Raw genomic sequence first — 19013 nt, 5'->3', positions numbered from 1 at the left:
CCTGCACCCCATGGGAGACCAGAAGAAGCACCTGGCTCCTGCCTTTAGATCAGCACGGTGCGCCGGCCGCGGCAGCCATTGGAGGGTGAACCAACGGAAAAAGGAAGACCTTTCTCTCTGTCTCTCTCTCTCTCACTGTCCACTCTGCCTGTCAAAACAAACAAACAAACAAACAAAAAACCAAAAACAAACAAACAAACAAAAAACCTGCCTGTTACGATGCTTGATGCTTACGTCTCACAGCAGAGCACCTGGGTTCAATATCTGCCTCTGGCTCCTGACTATAGTTTCCTGCTAATGCAGGTCCTGGGAAGCAGTGGTGATGACTTAAGTAATTGGGTTCCTGCCAATCACATCTGGATTGAGTTCCTGGCTGCTGGCATCAGCCTGGCTCAACCCTGACTGTTGTGAACCAACAGACGGAATTGCTTTCCCGTTTTCTGTTTTATAAATACATTCAAAAGTTTTAACTTTTTAAAGTTATGCTTGTTAATCCTTATTCTTCAGGCAGAGGTATAGATGAGGAAAGAAATAAGTCCCCATGGCTCCTACCTGCATCTGGTCCGGCTGAAGCACAAAAAATCCCTGAAACATAATGAATTATATTAAGATGGTAGCAGAGACAAGAAAAACCTAGATCAAGAACTTTGCTAATTAGCAGGTAAGAAGTATGCAAAAGAAAATTCATAAGGTCTTTGGTTCAGGGCCCCTTTCTTGCTTGTAAGGATATTCAGGGAATAAGTACAGCTTTAGGATGGCTCTGGCTATTTGCTAGACTTAGATGGGCCTAAGATAGAATATTCTTTTCTGTGTATAGATTGAGTACCCCTTATCCAAAATACTTGGGACCAGAAATGTTTGGATTTTAGAATATTTGTACATACCTAATGAGATATCTAATGGTTAAAACCCAAGTGGAAACATGAAATTCATTTATGGTTTACATATGACATATGGATTGTTTGAAACAATTTCATAAAATATTTTTAGTAATTTTGTGAACAAAATAAAGTTTCATGATCAAATTTTCCATTTACAGTGTCACATTTGTGCTCAAAAAGTTTCATATTTTGGAGCAATTTGCACTTCAGATTTTCAGATTAGGGATGTTCAACCTGTACCATGCTTCCCTTGGGTTGAGACAGAGCAGAACTGGTGTGTTTCTATTCATCTCAGCCACTGCAGTTATAGGTGCTAATAATGAGAAGGACAAAACATCATGATTAGGATGAAGACTTCCTGCTGCTGACACATAGTGCTTCCAAAGGGTCAACAAGTAGACCACCACGGGAAATCCTGCACAGTCAGTGGCAAAGGGAAGTAAAATTACATTTGGCCATGCCAAACAGATGGACAAACATGGCCCTAGTATCATTCCACACTGTTTTCTTCCAAACTAGAATATAATCATCTAGGAAGTGGGGCAATTGGGAACAGATATGGTACTTTATTTGTGTGGGCCAAAGAATAGAGATTGGAAGAAGAGAAAATAACCCTTCCACCCTTTCCATATCCATATACAAAACACTGCATTCTCACAGTCCCCCTGCTGTGATCCCTGCTTAAGAAATGGGACCACACATACAGTAGCACCAATAAACTTTGTTTCTGTTGTGCCCTGGGATGGGCAGAAATAAGAAAATCACCATCCCAGGACTGTATCACTTAATTTTCTATCCTCTTAATATTAAACTTTTCCCATCCTTATCTTTCTGATCTCTAAAGACAATATTCCAGATTTAATTTCTAGACTAGCTTTCCTTATTCTTTGTCTCCTCAGTGCCATTAGCCTAAATTCACCTCTGTAATGATCTTAGTTTTCAGGCAAAAATACAAATAAATTAATACAGATAATGAAGAAAATAATAGATTTCTCTGAAAAATCTCTTCCACTCACCAAGTTCCCATTCATCTTAGTGGCTTGCAAAGTCCATCGTGAGCCCTAGGGCAGAAAATGTTATTATGAAAAATCCCTTTCTTGTGACAGGGAAGTGGTTGGACGAAGGGGTAGCTTCTTACCTGCTGATCCAAAAGAGCCCAGAACATGGGCAATGGGATATAAAGGAACAGTACCCTGGTCAGTGTCTTCACATCCATAATGAGTTGCTTCTGCAAGGAGGAAGAAAGAACACACAGAATTGCCAGAAGTTTCACATATGGTTTTCTTGCTTAGAGTAGAAGAGAAGAAGTCAAGTGTGCCTGGAGAGAATCCATTTGGAAGACTCAATGGAACCAGGAGATGCTCCTGCAGTTTCCACTTACTGGGTATTTCTCAGCTGCCCAGTCCAACCAGTGCTGTCGCTTTGGAATGTCCTCAGAACGGTTCTTGAAGCGGTTGGAAATAGCAAACTAGGGCAGAACATAGACATCAAGGGGGAGGGACAGAAACCATCTCCTGCCTTTTCCAATTAATTTTGCTTTTCCTTAAACACACATACTTCTAGTGACTTCCTCCAACTCTTTGATCTCATTAGATTTAAGATGGAATTTTTATCTATCCTTATTTCCTGTTGGCATCCTATATAACTATATTCCAGAAGGCTTTTGCAAATTTAAAAAAGGATTACGTTTTTGTAACTTATTGGTTAAATAAAAGCAGACCGGAAGATCAGTTACCCTAAATTTATCAAAAGCACAAAAGTAAAACAGAAGTTATTGAGAAAAACTATATGCCTATGTTTTATTCCATACACTATGCATAGCATCTCTTTCCTTTTGCTTGAAAAAGGCAGGTAAACAATTCATGGACTTACCCAGATGCATTTGACAACTTGAGCCACTATGTTTCCTTCAGGAGGTGGTTTTTTGTACATTTTGCTTCCCATTGCAAACACAACTGCAATTGATACACAAACAAAGTTCTTAGCTTCTCATTTAGCACATTCAGTATGTCAGTGACAGGACAGACGCTGAACTGTAGCACTGACTGGCAAATATTATAAATAAGGATCTGATTTAGACTGTCTGACCTTGGAGTTATAACAATTACAGAGGCCAAGAGAAGATAATGGCCAAATGTTAAGAGAGATCTATTTAGAGTTTCACGTAATCACAGAAATAGAAATCATCTTTGGCTTTTCATTCTTCTTTCTCAACCTCCATATTTGGTATGTTACCAACTTTTAGTGATCTCCTTCCTGTAATGGTTTTTCCATATTACTCCCCTCCCCCCCTTTTAAAAACCTTGTAAAAATTAAGAGAGGGAAGAAGAGAGGAAGGAGGAGGAGGGATGGGAGTGTGGGTGTGAGGGAGGGTAGGGTAGGAAATATCATTATGTTTCTAAATCTGTATATATGAATGACATGAAATTTGTACACCTTAAATGAAAAAAAAATTTCCATTGCTATCATTCTTGTTTAGGATTTTACAGTTTCTAACCTGGACTATTAAAGTGGTCACCAACTAGTTTCTCATTTCCTAGTCTCTTGCTTCCTTCTTTCCAGGATCTTCCTAATACACTCAAACTCCTGGCAGGAGAGCACTTCCCAAATTCATTATTATCCTGGTGGTTATTATCACTATCATCTATGGAAATTATAAAGTATTTTACATAATTAAGTAAATTATTAAGTATTTTACATACATTAACTAATTTAGCCTGGCAAAATATATGTACTCTGCTTTACCCATGAAGGCACTGAAGATTAAAGAAATTAAGCAACTTCTTCAAAATTACACAACTAGCAATTTCTAGAAACTGTACTTTTGACCTAAGGTTTACTTGATTAAAAATTCATATTCTGGCCGGCGCCACGGCTCACTAGGCTAATCCTCCACCTTGCGGCGCCGGCACACCGGGTTCTAGTCCCGGTTGGGGCACCGATCCTGTCCCGGTTGCCCCTCTTCCAGGCCAGCTCTCTGCTGTGGCCAGGGAGTGCAGTGGAGGATGGCCCAAGTCCTTGGGCCCTGCACCCCATGGGAGACCAGGAGAAGCACCTGGCTCCTGCCATCGGATCAGCGTGGTGTGCTGGCCGCAGCGCGCTACCGCGGCGGCCATTGGAGGGTGAACCAACGGCAAAGGAAGACCTTTCTCTCTGTCTCTCTCTACTGTCCACTCTGCCTGTCAAAAATAAATAAAAAAAAAAAATAAAATAAATAAAAAAAATTCATATTCTTAATGACTAATAAAGCATCTCATTTACTCATTTTTGCACCACACACAGTACTAGACACTAGTTGGAATATAGGTAAAAAATGGCACCGGCACACCGGGTTCTAGTCCCGGTCGGGGCGCTGGATTCTATCCCGGTTGCCCCTCTTCCAGGCCAGCTCTCTGCTATGGCCCGGGAAGGCAGTGGAAGATGGCCCAAGTGCTTGGGCCCTGCACCCGCATAGGAGACCAGGAGAAGAACCTGGCTCCTGGCTTTGGACCAGCGTGATGCGCCGGCTGCAGCGGCCATTGGAGGGTGAACCAATGGCAAAGGGAGACCTTTCTCTCTCTCTCTCTCTTTCTCACTGTCCACTCTGCCTGTCAAAAAAAAAAAAAAAAAGGTAAAAAAGACATGACTTCTGTCCTGAAGAAGCCCAAGCTACTGTTTCCCATTTTCTATCTCCTTACTCTTCGTAAGATGCCCTATGCTCTGTACTACTCTTAAGTCCTGTAAAAAATTTCTCTGTTGTATTAGTTCTGTTCTTGAGCTCATTCTGTGTTCCTTAATTCACATTTCTATTTAACTGCATTTTCACAGGTAATTATAAGTGAACTGTTTTCTTATTTTTCCTTTTATTTCCCAAATTACTAGCAACGGGCTAGTGTTACTTTTACATCTGTGTTATTGTTTTTCAAGTTTATGAAGTTTAATTAAAATCACCGGGAAGACTCCATCCTGGTTAGCTCTTTCCTCCTTTACAGATGCCTGGCTCCACAAGATGCTTCCCTAGGAGATCCTCTGCTAAAGATGACTTCCTCAGTGGCCAGCTGCATCTTCCAATCTCCTTACACACCAGAATTCATGAATTACCTTGCCTGTTTCTCCCTTAACTTTTTAATTCCTCCATTCCTCTGTGTCAGGTTCATTCTACCACTTTTTCTTTCTTCTTCTTTTCAGTTTCCCCAAGGCTTCTCCAAATAACATTCTTTATCTACAAACCTTTCTTATTGTTAATAGAAATAATATTTCAGGGAAAGAATGTTAGTCTTAGCAATCAAGTGGAAATCAATCTAGATAAGGGAAAGATTTTGGATGGAAAATAAATGGCACTTAAAATCAAGAGTGATCCTAGAAGGTACCTTTCTCTGAAGGGAGGAGAGAACTTCCACTTTGATTATGGCCTTGGATAAATAAGGTCAGAGTTTGTGAACTCAAGAAGCTTCCATAGCCTTGGCAGCTCATGACAAGAGCCTCGGGTGATCACTGATGTCATAAATAAGAGTGTCAATTGTTAAATCAACAACGGGAGTCACTGTGCACTTACTCCCCATGTAGGATCTCTGTCCTTAATGCGTTGTACTATGCAAATTAATGGTAAAAATAGTCTTCAAAGAGTACTTTATACTTTGTGTATCTGTGTGGGTGCAAACTGTTGAAATCTTTACTTAATATAAACTAAATTGATCTTCTGTATACAAAGATAATTGAAAATGAATCTTGACGAAGAATGGGATGGGAGAGGAATCGGGAGATGGGAGGGTTGCAGGTGGGAGGGAAGTTATGAGGGGAAAAGCTGCTATAATCCAAAAGTTGTACTTTTGAAATTTACATTTATTAAATAAAAGTTAAGAAAAAAAAAAGAGTGATCCTAGAAAGAGGCTGGACACATCAAGAATGCTGGTTGTTTGTTGGCCGGCGCCGAGGCTTACTAGGCTAATCCTCCACCTTGCGGCGCTGGCATACCGGGTTCTAGTCCCGGTCGGGGCGCCGGATTCTATCCCAGTTGCCCCTCTTCCAGGCCAGCTCTCTGCTATGGCCCAGGAGTGCAGTGGAGGATGGCCCAAGTCCTTGGGCCCTGCACCCCATGGGAGACCAGGAGAAGCACCTGGCTCCTGCCTTTGGATCAGTGCAGTGCGCCGGCCGCAGCGGCCATTGGAGGGTGAACCAACGGCAAAAAGGAAGACCTTTCTCTCTGTCTCTCTCTCTCACTATCCACTCTGCCTGTCAAAAAAAAAAAAAAAAAAAAAAAAAAAAAAAAAAAAAAAAGAATGCTGGTTGTAGTAGAGAGAAGGCATGATAAAAGGAAAGCCACGTAAGCAACTTGACATAGTCACACTTAAATTTCAGTCACAGGGCCAGTGCTGTGGCGTAGTGGGTAAAGCCACTGCCTGCAGTGCTGGCATCCTATATGGGCACTGGTTCAAGACCTGGCTGCTCCATTTCCAATCCAGCTCTCTGCTATGGCCTGGGAAAGCAGTGGAAGATGGCCCAAGTCCTTGGGCCTCTGCACCCACATGGGAAGACCTGGAGGGAGCTCCTGGCTCTTGGCTTTGGATTGGCCTACCTCCGGCCATTGTGGCCAGTTGGGGAGTAAATCAGCAGATAGAAGACCTCTCTCTCTCTTTGCCTCTCCTTCTCTCTCTTTGTAACCCTTTCTTTTTTTAAAAAAAATTAATTTTTTTTTGACAGGCAGAGTGGACAGTGAGAGAGAGACAGAGAGAAAAGTCTTCCTTCCGTCGGTTCACCCCCCAATGGCCGCTGCGGCCAGCACACCGCATTGATCTGAAGCTGGGCCACAGCAGAGAGCTAGACTGGAAGAGAAGCAACCGGGACAGAATCTGGCGCTCTGACCGGGACTGGAACCTGGGGTGCCGGCGCCGCAAGGCGGAGAATTAACATAGTGAGCCGCGGCACTGGCCTGTAACCCTGACTTTCAAATAAATAAATAAATCTTTTTTAAAAATTTCAAAGTCACTTAATTGAGGAAGATGAATAGGAAATTTGAGTGTCTCTTTCCTCTAAAACTTAAAAATGATGTTGCCGTTTCACAAGCAGAAGACTTCAAACAGAAACTCCCTCAACTTCTTGCCACCAAATCTATTAATTCCTAAATTCACCCCATCCTGTCTTTCAAGATGATGTTCCCGCTCCTGTCCAAGCATAATTGTTCTATATGTACTTTCATATATTCTGTCTTTATTTTATAACTTCAAAATCTTTTCCTACTAGATCATTCCCAATTATATGCAAGTGTTCTCAATATTTTCCCTTGAAATTGTGTCATTTTCCAGATAAGCAGATACTTAAATTTTTCAATTTTTAAAAAAATCTCTTCACTTTCCAACCTGCTTCAGTCTTCAGCCTCCACTAACCTACTGTAGATGACCACTATATCAATGGCATCCTTGTGGCTATATTTTATGGAGTTTATTTCACTTATATCTCAGTTGCTCACTCAGTAACATTTGTCACACTGAACAAGTCCCTCCTTCAAATTCCCTTGGTATCCGAGATGGCACTATTACCACTTTGGCAATTCCTTCTTCATTTCCTCTTTTCCTGTCTTTTATAAATGTTGGTGTGCCTCAAGGTTTTACCTCCCTGTTACTGCCTCTTCTTACCTCACTCTTATTATCTCTTGGTCATCTATTTTCAATGTTTAATTGCTTATAGCATATGTTAATGACTCCAGACCTATATCTACAGCCCCAAAATGTCTTCTGAGCTTTAAACCAGTACTTCCAAATATGTATATTTGGTAACTCTAATTAGATGCTCAGGGGACATGTAAAAGGCAACATGTCCAAAACACAATTCATCAACATTGCCCCAAACCCATTCTCCTTCAAGCAACTCAATTAATGACCCCACCATCCACTCAGTTGCTCAATTTAGAACCCTGCATTCAACGTTGACTACTCTTCTCCCTCCCCTCACACATTTAATTATAACAAGATTTGTTAATTCAGTAAGAGACTCCCCTTGAGCACAAAGAGCCAAAAACCTTAGTCATCAAGATAAAGTATTATCCTTGCTTCACTCTTAACCCAATCCTCTTCACATCATAGAAACGTTATTAAAAAATAAAAATCTGGCAATCACTGTCCTCACAATAAAATTCTAATTCCTTAACACCTTAAAAGACCCTTTGTTATCTGGTTCCTGCCAACTTCACCTCTTTATAGTTTTCATTTATGTTCCAGATAATCTAAATTCCCTCCAGATCTTTGAACATATCATATGATTTTTTTCACCTCCTTACAAATACCATTTCCTCTTTCTGGAAATCCCTCTTTTGGAATATCTTCTTTGGTTAATTGCTGTTCATATCTTAGTTCTTACCTGAGAAATTATTTATTTGGCAAATCTTTTATGACTCTCAAAGTCGTAATCAGATATCCCCTCTATGTGTTCCCATGACTCTGTATTTCCCTAACTGTGACACTGACCATGCTATGTTGTAAATTCCTGTTAACTTGTCTGTCTTCCTTTCTCTACTGAACTGTAAAAGTTCCCTTAGAGCACAAGCTCTGTAGCTGTATAATATGCCAGTGGAAATCTAATACTTAGCACAGAATCTGACACACAATAGATTCATTAAATAAATATTTAATAAATTAGTAAATGAGAAAACAATAAATTGAATTACAGTGGAAGTCCAAAGAATTGAGTTATGTATTAGCACTCAGGAAACTAAAGCAGCTGACTAATTAAGACAGCTGGCACTTATTTCACATTTCATAATTTATAAAGCCATTCACTTATAGCATCTCTTTTCCCTTCATAATTACTTTGCTATGTAAATATTAGTAGTGTGCAATGATCCAGAGAAGGAGACACAGTGCTAATCCATGGAAAATCAGGAAAATATTGGGTAAGTACTTGACTTTGAAGGGAGAAGGAGTCAGAGAATACATTATAATACATTATAAAAGCTCTCCTGGAATACAGTTTCTTGTATTTGGGAACTCTGAGTATTGCTATCAGCCCTGTTGGTAGAAAATAACCAGACTGAACACTGAGTTTGTGGGCTTTTTTCCCTCTGTTGAGCTTTCTACGTGTTTGGACTGGATATCTTCCAGGGGGTGTCACTCTGAGGTTCAGAGTGAGAACAGGTTTCCAGGTCAATGATTAGAAACAATCATGCCCAAGTTTCCCTTAGGCTATGTAAACTAAGTAGCCCACACATCTCCCTTCTCTTCAGGACTGGGTTCTCAGAGGCAAACAGAAGGCCACTTGATCAAAGTTGCATTAGTTTCCATCTGTTTATCCATCCCCCTTACTCTCTTTTTGCTCAAGAGAAAACTCCTTGGAAACATTGTAGAACAGGGAAGAAATAGTTAAACCCAAAAGCTAATTATAAAGGCTCTGAGAATTGAAAAATGTCTTCCAGTAACTAGATACACAAGTATCAGATAATGTAAGCTGGTTTAAGAGACAGGACTAATTATCTTGGTCTTTCCCTACCTGTCTTGGGTAGAAACGTGGATCTCAACATTGACTATATATTAGAATCATCTGGGATACTTTAAAAATTATAGAAGTCCAAATCCCTGATGCCTTCTACCTGTGGTTCTGAGATTTGTGGGTTTTTTTTTTTGTTGTTGTTGTTGTTTTTTGTTTTTGTCTCCTAAAGAAACTTACTAGCTGTGTAACTCTGGGTACTTTTTTTTTTTTTTAATGGTTTCTGGTTTCATTCAGAACTTATCTCTAAAGTCAAGGGAAAACTCCTACAATAAACTTCAAACTTCATCTAATAGAGTTAGTGCAAGGATCAAACGCAGTAGTTTGTACCTACATGGTGTTTTCATGTGGCAAGCATCAGTGATTACATTTCCTTTGCCCCACCTACACTTACCAAGTGCTATTACCATGAGCAATCCTGGAACTCCAAAAGCCAATGCGTAACAGTCTTCCCCAAAACACTGCACATCTCCTAAAGAAAATGGGGAAGAGTAACCTTGAATCTTTGATGTTCTTAATCTACAATCTCAGGTTCCTGTGGTTGTCGACATAGTCAACCTCTTTCCTCCCATCACCCAACCCATAAACCTTCTTTTGGGCCAGATAAATCAAGACTAAAAGAAATTCTCAAAGATTTCCAAGCCAAAAAACAGACCACAGGAAGACCTGAACAGCTTTGTGGCTGTTGAGAGTAGATAGCCTTATACAGGGCTCCTCAGGAAGTGATTCTGACCTCTTAGCATGGGTGTGATAAATGTAGAAATCAAGCTCCCTGCATTGATGGCGAGGTAGAAGCCAGAGAAGTATCTAGTCCGTTCCTCAGCCTGAAACAAACAGGATAAATGATCAGTGTAATAAGCCTCCTTGCTCTATCCCAATCCCTGTTCAGATTCAGAGCTGAAGGTATATATACATAGGAACAGATTCAGATATTGCCTCCATGGCAGCTGAGAACCATATTAAATATGATGTTCTAAAACCTGTTCAAGGCCGGCGCCGTGGCTCAATAGGCTAATCCTCCCCCTGCGGCACCGGCACACCGAGTTCTAGTCCTGGTCGGGGCACTGGATTCTGTCCCGGTTGCCCCTCTTCCAGGCCAGCTCTCTGCTATGGCCCAGGAGTGCAGTGGAGGATGGCCCAAGTCCTTGGGCCCTGCACCCCATGGGAGACCAGGAGAAGCACCTGGCTCCTGGCTTTGGATCAGTGCGGTGCGCCAGCCGCGGCGGCCATTGGAGGGTGAACCAATGGCAAAGGAAGACCTTTCTCTCTCTTTCTCTCACTGTCCACTCAGCCTGTCCAAAAAAAAAAAAAAAAAAAGCTTCCCAGTGCCCAGCTGTGTTTGTTGGGCCCAAAAATTTGAAAAATAAATAAATAAAACCTGTTCAAAACCATGGATGGATGACCCTATTTACTCATCTTTGACACTCCAGTATCAGCAGCTGTAACATTCTTTTACCCTTTTACCTGACTAAATATGATCATCCTATGCTCAGTGCCACCACTGTGCCCTGTATGTAATATGATAATAACGTAATATTAATATGATTCTCATATTAATTTACTTGCATTAAATGTCTGTTTCTTTCAGTTAGTCATCAGTTAATTTGGGGTAGAAATCATGTTTCTTTTCTGTAAGCCCTGGTTCCTCACACAGCATCTGACATATTACAGCCTCAATAAATGTTTATTGACTACATTAATTAGGTGAATGACTGATGGAGTTAAATGATAACCTTTTAGGGTGTGTTGTAGGAAGAGGACCAGAACATAGGACAGTGCAATAAATTGTTGACCAATCAGGATAGTTCAACTAATGCTTGAGGGAGGTCACTAGAGAGAATAAAAGGAAATTGGTGGGCTTAGAAGTGGCTGGCAGAAACTTGAAGGTGGATTTGTTGTATTAATTGAAATATTAATAGTTACTACATAAAACAGTTTTCAAATAAATTTGCTGATGAATGACTTATTAGGTTCTGCTGTGCTCCATTCTGGAACCTCAGAGCTTTTCCCGACACATTAGCGCAATCAATCCTTCCCTATTTTCTATTTACATCAGGTTTTGCTTCTTCTTCTGGTTCTCATTTAGACCTTATCTCACTCATGTGATTCTTGTAGTCTATTATGCATAGAATCTCACTTAGCAAAAATTGGCCATTTCTTCAGAGTCAGCATGTAATTATGACCTATGGATACTTAAACAATCAAAGAGTGTAAAATAACCCTAATAGTCTAAAATGTAAGAGAAACATAAGAAGACAGGACAGGACGGAAGGAAAAAGAGATAGCAGGCACCGTGTCAGGGAGAGGGAGAAGAAGGGAAGGGGAAAGACAGGGAAAGAGAAGGAGTGAGGGCACAAAACATAAATAGCTACAGAAGAGGGGCTAGGTACATGAAGATAAATGTAAAAGAAAACTGAGATAAAGAAAATTGAGAGATCTTCCATCCACTGAAAATACAGAAATAACAGAACTCTTACATGGTTTTCTTCAAACTGGTCTCCACCAAAAGCTGCCACACAGGGTTTGATGCCTCCTGTCCCCAGTGCTATTAGACATAGACCAACAAGTGATAGGACTCTGAAATGGAGAGATGAGGATGCTAACCAGGATGATACTAAACACAACTGTAGAGATGTACTATAGGGCTGCTGACATGGAAAAAAAGCACACAAGGACAAAGACCCTCTCCTTATTTCTACACTGTGGGCATTTCCCATTCTCCTTCATTCCAGGAAATACTCATGGACACGCGCCATCTTCATAATACTGAGCCTTTGTTAGAATAAATTGTGTGGGAAGATTTTGATCCTGCGAGTTCCATTTACTCCTGAGGCCATTGGGTGGAACTAAATACTGAAGGGATTGAATCTCATTTTGCTCAAAGGGTCATATCAATAAAAAGACTTATAAATCTTAATCCCACATATTCTTATAAACAGAAAATTTTTTAAATGTTCAAATTCATCATACTATATAGAAATGGTGTCAATGATTATGCCATTTAAATAGGTATCAAATATTTGTTTGGTTTCAAACAAAATTCCAAACTTATATGATAAACACAATATAGGCATATTGGAACATGGATGCATATGAACTGCCCCCTGAACAACTGTAATTTTCTGTACTGACAATCTAAAGATACTAGGATCTTTCAAATATCTTTGACCACTGAAACAACAAAATAGCATTAGTAAAGAATAGAGCAATCATAGTTTATGGAACTACACGTAAAGAGTTAGTTATTTATTTGAAAGTCAGAATTTCAGAGAGAGGGAAATACAGAGGAGAAGAAAGAGAGAGAGAGAGAATTTTCCATCCACTGATTCACTCTCACTAAATGGCCACAATGGCCAGTGCTGGGCCAGACTGAAGCCAGGAGCGTCTTCCAGGTCTCCTACATGGGTAGCCAGGAGTCCAAGCACTTGGGCCATTTTCCATTGGTTTTCCAGGCACATTAGCAGTGATCTGGATCAGAAATAAAGCAGCCAGGACTTGAACCAGCACTTATATGGGATGCTGGCACTGTAGATGGCTGCTTAACCTGCTATGCTACAGTGCCGGCCTCAAGGAACTACACATCAGTGGAAATAGTCCCAGCTTAGAATAGGAATTCTATAATATCAATAAGGAAATATTACAGATTTTTAAAATGCTGGTGAAATACAATGCATGGATGAATGAATAGATGAGGGAATATAGAAGGTATGAAGGTTTTAGTTGTTTTCAAGCACATGAAAATTTCCTAAGGAGATGATAATAGGCATTCTGGAAGTCCTCACATGCTTAATTAATTAAAACAAGCGAGTTCACATAAAGTGGAAAGAGTTTGGGATTGACAGCTGTCGCATAGCAGGTAAAGCTGCCGCCTATGTCACTGGCATCCCATGTGAGTGCCAGTTCGCATCCCAGCTGCTCCACTTCCCATCCAGCTTCCTGAGAATGCATCTGGAAAAGCAGCAGAGGATGGCACAAGTCCTTGGGCCCCTGCCACTCACGTGAGAGACCCAGATGGAGCTCCTGACTCCTGACTTCTGCCTGGCCCAGCCTCAGCTGATGCAGACATTTGGAGAGTAAACCAGTGAATAGGAACACTATCTCTCTCTCTCTCTCTCTCATTCTGCTTTTCAAATAAATAAACAAATCTTAAAAGAAAAAAGGTGGAAGGAGTTCAACTGCTTATAATTTTTTTCTTAACCAATTTGTTTATGAAAGCATAGATTGTAAAGTAAGGGCTCATCTCTGCTAAGAAAACAGATAATCATCTATAATGAATGCCTGAGACACATACCTGCCTCATGGTACTAAAGTCGTTCAGAGGAATCCATGACTTTACTCACGTGTGTACCACTTTTCCCCCGAGTATTGGAAAAGCGCTCAAGGACTTGATCACATGGCCAAGCACATACACCAAGGAGAGATAGATGATTGTCCTGTTGAGAGAGTTCAATCAGTCCATCAGTCTGTTTAACGCTCAGAGATTTGAGTAATACAGATTCAAGGTTCATAAAGGTCTCAGTAAACAGAGGAGGAGGAGGAGAAAGGAAGAAAGAATTACTTGAGAACAGAAACAATAGCAGCGAAAGAAGTAAACAGACTGGTCAAAGGGAGTGCAATTCTTCACACTGCAATGTTTACTTAAAGGTAATAAACATTCTCTTCAAATCCCTTCTCATACTGCTCCTATCCCCTCTACCTGTCACTCCACACACACACAGAGCACCCCGACTTTCATTTATGTATGACAAGAATGGGGTGGGTCTGTAGCAAGAATAATGGTGTTTTCAATTGGGAGAACTAGTAGAACAGGATACTTTGACCTGAGGTATTTTTCTCAAGGAATGTCTTTTAGTCTAGAAAGCAAGAGAGGTCAAGGACAAATTCCAAGTATATAGGAATGGCCAACACAAAGGACGTCTTTAACCCAAGTGCTGGGAGGCAAAGAGCTCTGAGGTTCTGTATGGATTTATTTGGACATCGGGGTTGATTGCAATCCTCACAACCTCAGTTACCTCATGGATGAGTTACCACGTTTAAGAAAGGAGGATCCAGGGACTTAGCCTGTTCAATGGCAAAAATCAAGCAGTCGGTAACAATTTCTTGTGTTGTTTTTTCTGAGGAACTTGAATGGCAATCAGAAGAAGAGTAAAGAAGTCCAATAAGAGCATACATGGAGATAAACACGTTGAAATACTGCACATTGCCACCTATCTTTATGTGCGTTATCACACCAGCACTCTCTTGCTGTGTCAGTAGAATGTTAACACTGTAATGAACCTTGGAAATTACACAGCTTCTACCTGTGATTTTGAGGTGCTTTATGCTAATGGACTGAAAACAGAGAGAAGCTGGAAACATTAGAAATATTGGCATGTGAGGGACCGGTGCTATGGCACAGTGGGTTAACGCCCTGCCCTGAAGCGCCAGCATCCCATATGGTTCGAGTCCCAATGCTCCACTTCCGATCCAGCTCCATTCTATGGCCTGGGAAAGCAGTAGAAGATGGCCCAAGTCCTTGGGCCCCTGCACCCACGTGGGAGACCCGGAAGAAGCTCCTGGCTCCTGGCTTTGGATCAGCACAGCTCTGGCTGTTGTGGCCAATTGAGGAGTGAAGCATCAGATGGAAGACCTCTCTTTCTCTCTCTCTCTCTCTGCCTCTCCTCTCTCTGTGTAACTCTGACTTTCAAATAAATAAATAAATCTTTCAAAAAAAAAAAAAAGAAATATTGAGATGTGAATTTCTCATTCTAAATGTCAAGTCTGCCTAGTTTGACTCCATTGTATATCCTTTTTTTCTTTTTTCTTTCTTTCTTTCTTTCTTTTTTTTTTTTTTTTTTGACAGGCAGAGTGGACAGTGAGAGAGAGACAGAGAGAAAGGTCTTCCTTTACTGTTGGTTCACCCTCCAATGGCCGCTGTGGCCAGCGCACCACGCTGATCCGAAGCCAGGAGCCAGGTGCTTCTCCTGGTTTCCCATGCGGGTGCAGGGCCCAAGCATTTGGGCCATCCTCCACTGCCCTCCCGGGCCACAGCAGAGAGCTGGCCTGAAAGAGGGGCAACCGGGACAGAATCCCCGACTGGGACTAGAACCCGGTGTGCCGGCGCCGCAGGCGGAGGGTTAGCCTAGTGAGCCGCGGCGCCGGCATTGTATATTCTTAAGAGGAATATAATGACAGGTAGTGAAGAATAATTTTGATGACTATTCCAGCACTAATAAACATTAGGGGAAAGGGCAGGCTTTCTCAAAAGGCCTCATAGCATCTTCTAGAGAAAAGATGTCTTTGCCGGAATTTTAAAAAAGAAGAAGAAAAGGGAAAAATAAAAAGAAACTGAAAAAAAAAAAAAAAAAAAGACTAGTATCAAGAACCCAGAAGATGTTAGACCATCAGAGGAAGGAAAACATAGAGAAAAAGATTCTGACTTGGAGTGATAGACTTGGATCAATATCTAATTGTTGGACTAAACGTATGAGAGAAATGTGTTTTATGAGGAAAATAGGCAACCTTTTAGATGAAAGGCTCAGGAAGTATTTTAGGTAGAAGGATATAAGAAAGGAAACTAATGGCAGGAATTTTTTTAGTTTTCACAATTTTTAAAATTTATTCATGAATTTAAAAGGCAAAGAGACTGAGAACTCCATTAACTACCCAAATGCCTGCAACAGCCAGGGCAGGACTAGGCCAATATTTAAAGACAGGAACTTGATCCAGGTCTCCCATGTGAGTAGCAGGGACCAAACCTCTAGAGCCATCACCTGCTGCCCTCCCTCCCCCCAGGTGATACATTAGTAGAAAGCTGGAATGGTAGGCAGAGCCTAGATTCCAACCCAGCATTCTGATATGGAATGCAGGTATTCCAAGCAGCTTCTTAACTACTGTGCTGTAAACACCCACTCCTGGCAAGAAATTTTAACAGCAGGAGAAAGAAGTTAAGAGATTCTTGAAAATTCTGCATTTGAAATAGGGTCATGAGGATCATTATAATCCTAACCACAAGACTCAGAACTATTTTAGGTAGACTTGACCAATTCCTTAATTGTAGAAACCAGGAAATTGGATCCAGAGAGGTCAAATGACATTCCTAAAGTGAAATCTTAATTAGTAGTAGGGTTAAGTTTGGAACTTCTACTCTTTCTAACTTATAACCCAGCGTTCCTTCAGTTTTCTCATGACAAGGTTGAAGTAGAGAGAGAAAAGGGAAGAGGAAAAAGTTATAAATTTTATTTTGTTGTAAGAATGTCAAAAGCCATTTGCATTAAGAGCTTAGGAAGGAGGCATTTATACAGAGCTTGAGAGGGAGTATATGCAGTGATGGTGGAGGGTGAGACCTTACATGAAGAAGGAGTCAGCTCTGATCAGAGAAGGTAGGAGGGAGAAAGCACAAGTTACAGACCCACTCAAAGGAAGAGAAAGGAGAAATGTGGAGAGGACATACTGAGCCAGAATAAATACATTGAAGAGAGTGGTTATATGTTATTTTCAAGGTCAAGTGCACAAACTCAGAGGCATGGGTTAGAGGATGTAAGAACTAAGAACCATAACTAAAAATGCTTTATTCTCTTAAGAATTAACACTAAAATAACATCCTAGCATTCAGTTACCCTCTCAGTGGATGTTTGTGGAAATCATAAGAAGCCAATGTGCATGTTTAACAATTTTTATTTTCTACTGTGTACTTATCAGATAGTCTTTCCTATGTGCACTCTTGAAAGAAGCCTCACTTCTCTCCCTGCACAGGGAGATCCTTACGCGAGAATCAGAGACTCTGGGTGTTCACTTCCTCTTTACCCAGCTAGGATTCTGGAATAGCAAGCAGAGGAAGGACTTAAGAAGTTGTTCACCAACAGAAGTCACTGTGCACTTACTCCCCATGTAGGACCTCTGTCCTTAATGAGTTGTACTATGAGAATTAACTGCAAAACTCTTCTCAAACTGTGCTTTATATGATGTGTGTGTACTTACACGTTGTTTGTGGGTGCAAACTGTTGAAATCTATACTTAGCATAGAGTTGGTCCTCTATATAAAGTTAAACTAAAAATGAACCATAATGAAGAAGGGGATGGGAGCAGGAGTAGAAGGTAGGACAGGAATCTGGGTAGAAGGGTGGGTATGGGGGAAAGAACCACTATATTCTTAAAGTTGTACCTATGAAAAATGCATGCATTAAATAAAAGCTTTTTAAAAAAAAGAAGTTGTTCACTAAATTGAGAAAATTGTCCCTTGAGGGTTTTAACAGTATTTCTAATGTTAGAGGGTTTTTAATACTCCAAGATAACACTTGAAGAAAAATAAGCATATTTATACACACACACACATACACACACACCCAGAGGACTACATGAGAGGTGGGGAAGAAGTTAAAGTCTGAAACATAATCTATCTTGTTTTCCTGTAGCTAATGCAAAAAAGAAGGTTGCAGGTTCAAATTAGACATTTAGGGGGAAAGAGAAGCCTACTCTTCGCCTGACTGTCCAACTTAAAATAATCAGGAATAAAGTATAATGGGATGGTAGTTTTAAGAGTTTATTTCCTTAGATTGTTATTTTCTATTTGTGTATGTGTAAACACACACACACTCATCTATACAAGAACAAGATATCCATGTTTTCTTTAACAAACTTCCTTTCTGAAGGAAATATCAAGTCACTTCCAAAAGAGTTGTATTTTTTAAAAAATAACCACAATACCCCAACAAAATGAAAGTCATCTTCATGCCTATCCACATCACACACATTCACCCCTAGATACTCAGTATCTAAGGGTGAATAATTTTATTATTACTATTAAACTTTATTATTTACTATGGGCCTGCTATGTACTGCGTGCTGTGAATAAAAACATAAATTTTTTTTTCTCAAGTGCTTTGAAGAGTTATCAAAATTATGTACAAATTATTATAATAAGATTGAGTTTGCTAAATTTCATAAGAGGGGAAAAATACAGTTCAGAGAAGACTAGATTACTTCTACCTAGTAGTGAAAAGTGAAGTAGAGAGACTATGCTGTAACATAGGGAGTGTAGGTAATACTTGGGCTGAGCATGAAAGAGTTTAACCTGGAAGGATGAGAAAGAAAAGAACTCCATGAAGTAGAAACAGTGCAAGTGGATATGGAAAAGAGATGCCACTGGTTATTATTAAGAAACTATTAGTATTCTGTTTTACTCTAGTGGCACTTCTTGAAAGGGAGCAAATATGAGAATAAGTGCAGAAGGGTAAGCTGCAGTGAGATTAATAGACAATGATTTAGTCAGCAGAAATTTTTGAGCAGCATCGCAATGTTATTAGCGATTTCTTTTAGGAAGATTAATTTGGTAGTAGCATAGCTCAGTTGCAGGAAAAAGTAAAACAGTGAAAACATTTTAGGTGTTCATTTAAATATCCCAATTTAGAGGCAAGGAAGGCCAAAATAGGGTGGTGGAAATGAATGATAAGGGGATTTAGTATTAGTAAGACAAATTTGAGATATTATAGACACAGAATTGGTAGAATTTGATAATCCATTGAATGTGGTGATGTAGGGAAGCTGGGAGAAAGAACAGCCAAGATGAATGCCAATATACAGTTATAATAAACATTGGAGTTTGAGTGTAAGGTTATATTAAGAGTCTGAGGAGCTGGGGCTGGCTAGCACTGTGGCATAGTGGGCTAAGCTGCCTCCTGCAACACTGGCAATCACACA

The 19013-nt window shown here is 40.4% G+C and overlaps 1 protein-coding gene across 1 annotated transcript in view; it reads right to left on the bottom strand.

The window, feature by feature from the left end:
- SLC15A2 (solute carrier family 15 member 2) overlaps positions 1 to 19013 on the bottom strand; it is a 38706-nt gene that overhangs the window by 12732 nt on the left and 6961 nt on the right. Inside the window, exons 4-12 of the mRNA XM_062177037.1 lie at positions 13676 to 13768; positions 11813 to 11912; positions 10069 to 10159; positions 9730 to 9807; positions 2754 to 2836; positions 2263 to 2349; positions 2020 to 2109; positions 1898 to 1942; positions 553 to 585 (exon numbers count right to left, since the gene is read on the bottom strand). Coding sequence (XP_062033021.1) covers positions 553 to 585; positions 1898 to 1942; positions 2020 to 2109; positions 2263 to 2349; positions 2754 to 2836; positions 9730 to 9807; positions 10069 to 10159; positions 11813 to 11912; positions 13676 to 13768 — 700 coding nt within the window. The remainder of the gene's footprint in view (positions 1 to 552; positions 586 to 1897; positions 1943 to 2019; positions 2110 to 2262; positions 2350 to 2753; positions 2837 to 9729; positions 9808 to 10068; positions 10160 to 11812; positions 11913 to 13675; positions 13769 to 19013) is intronic.

This window comes from Lepus europaeus, chromosome 2 (genome assembly GCF_033115175.1).
Source record: "Lepus europaeus isolate LE1 chromosome 2, mLepTim1.pri, whole genome shotgun sequence".
Lineage (NCBI taxonomy): Eukaryota > Metazoa > Chordata > Mammalia > Lagomorpha > Leporidae > Lepus > Lepus europaeus.
This window is presented reverse-complemented; position numbering and strand designations above follow the sequence as displayed.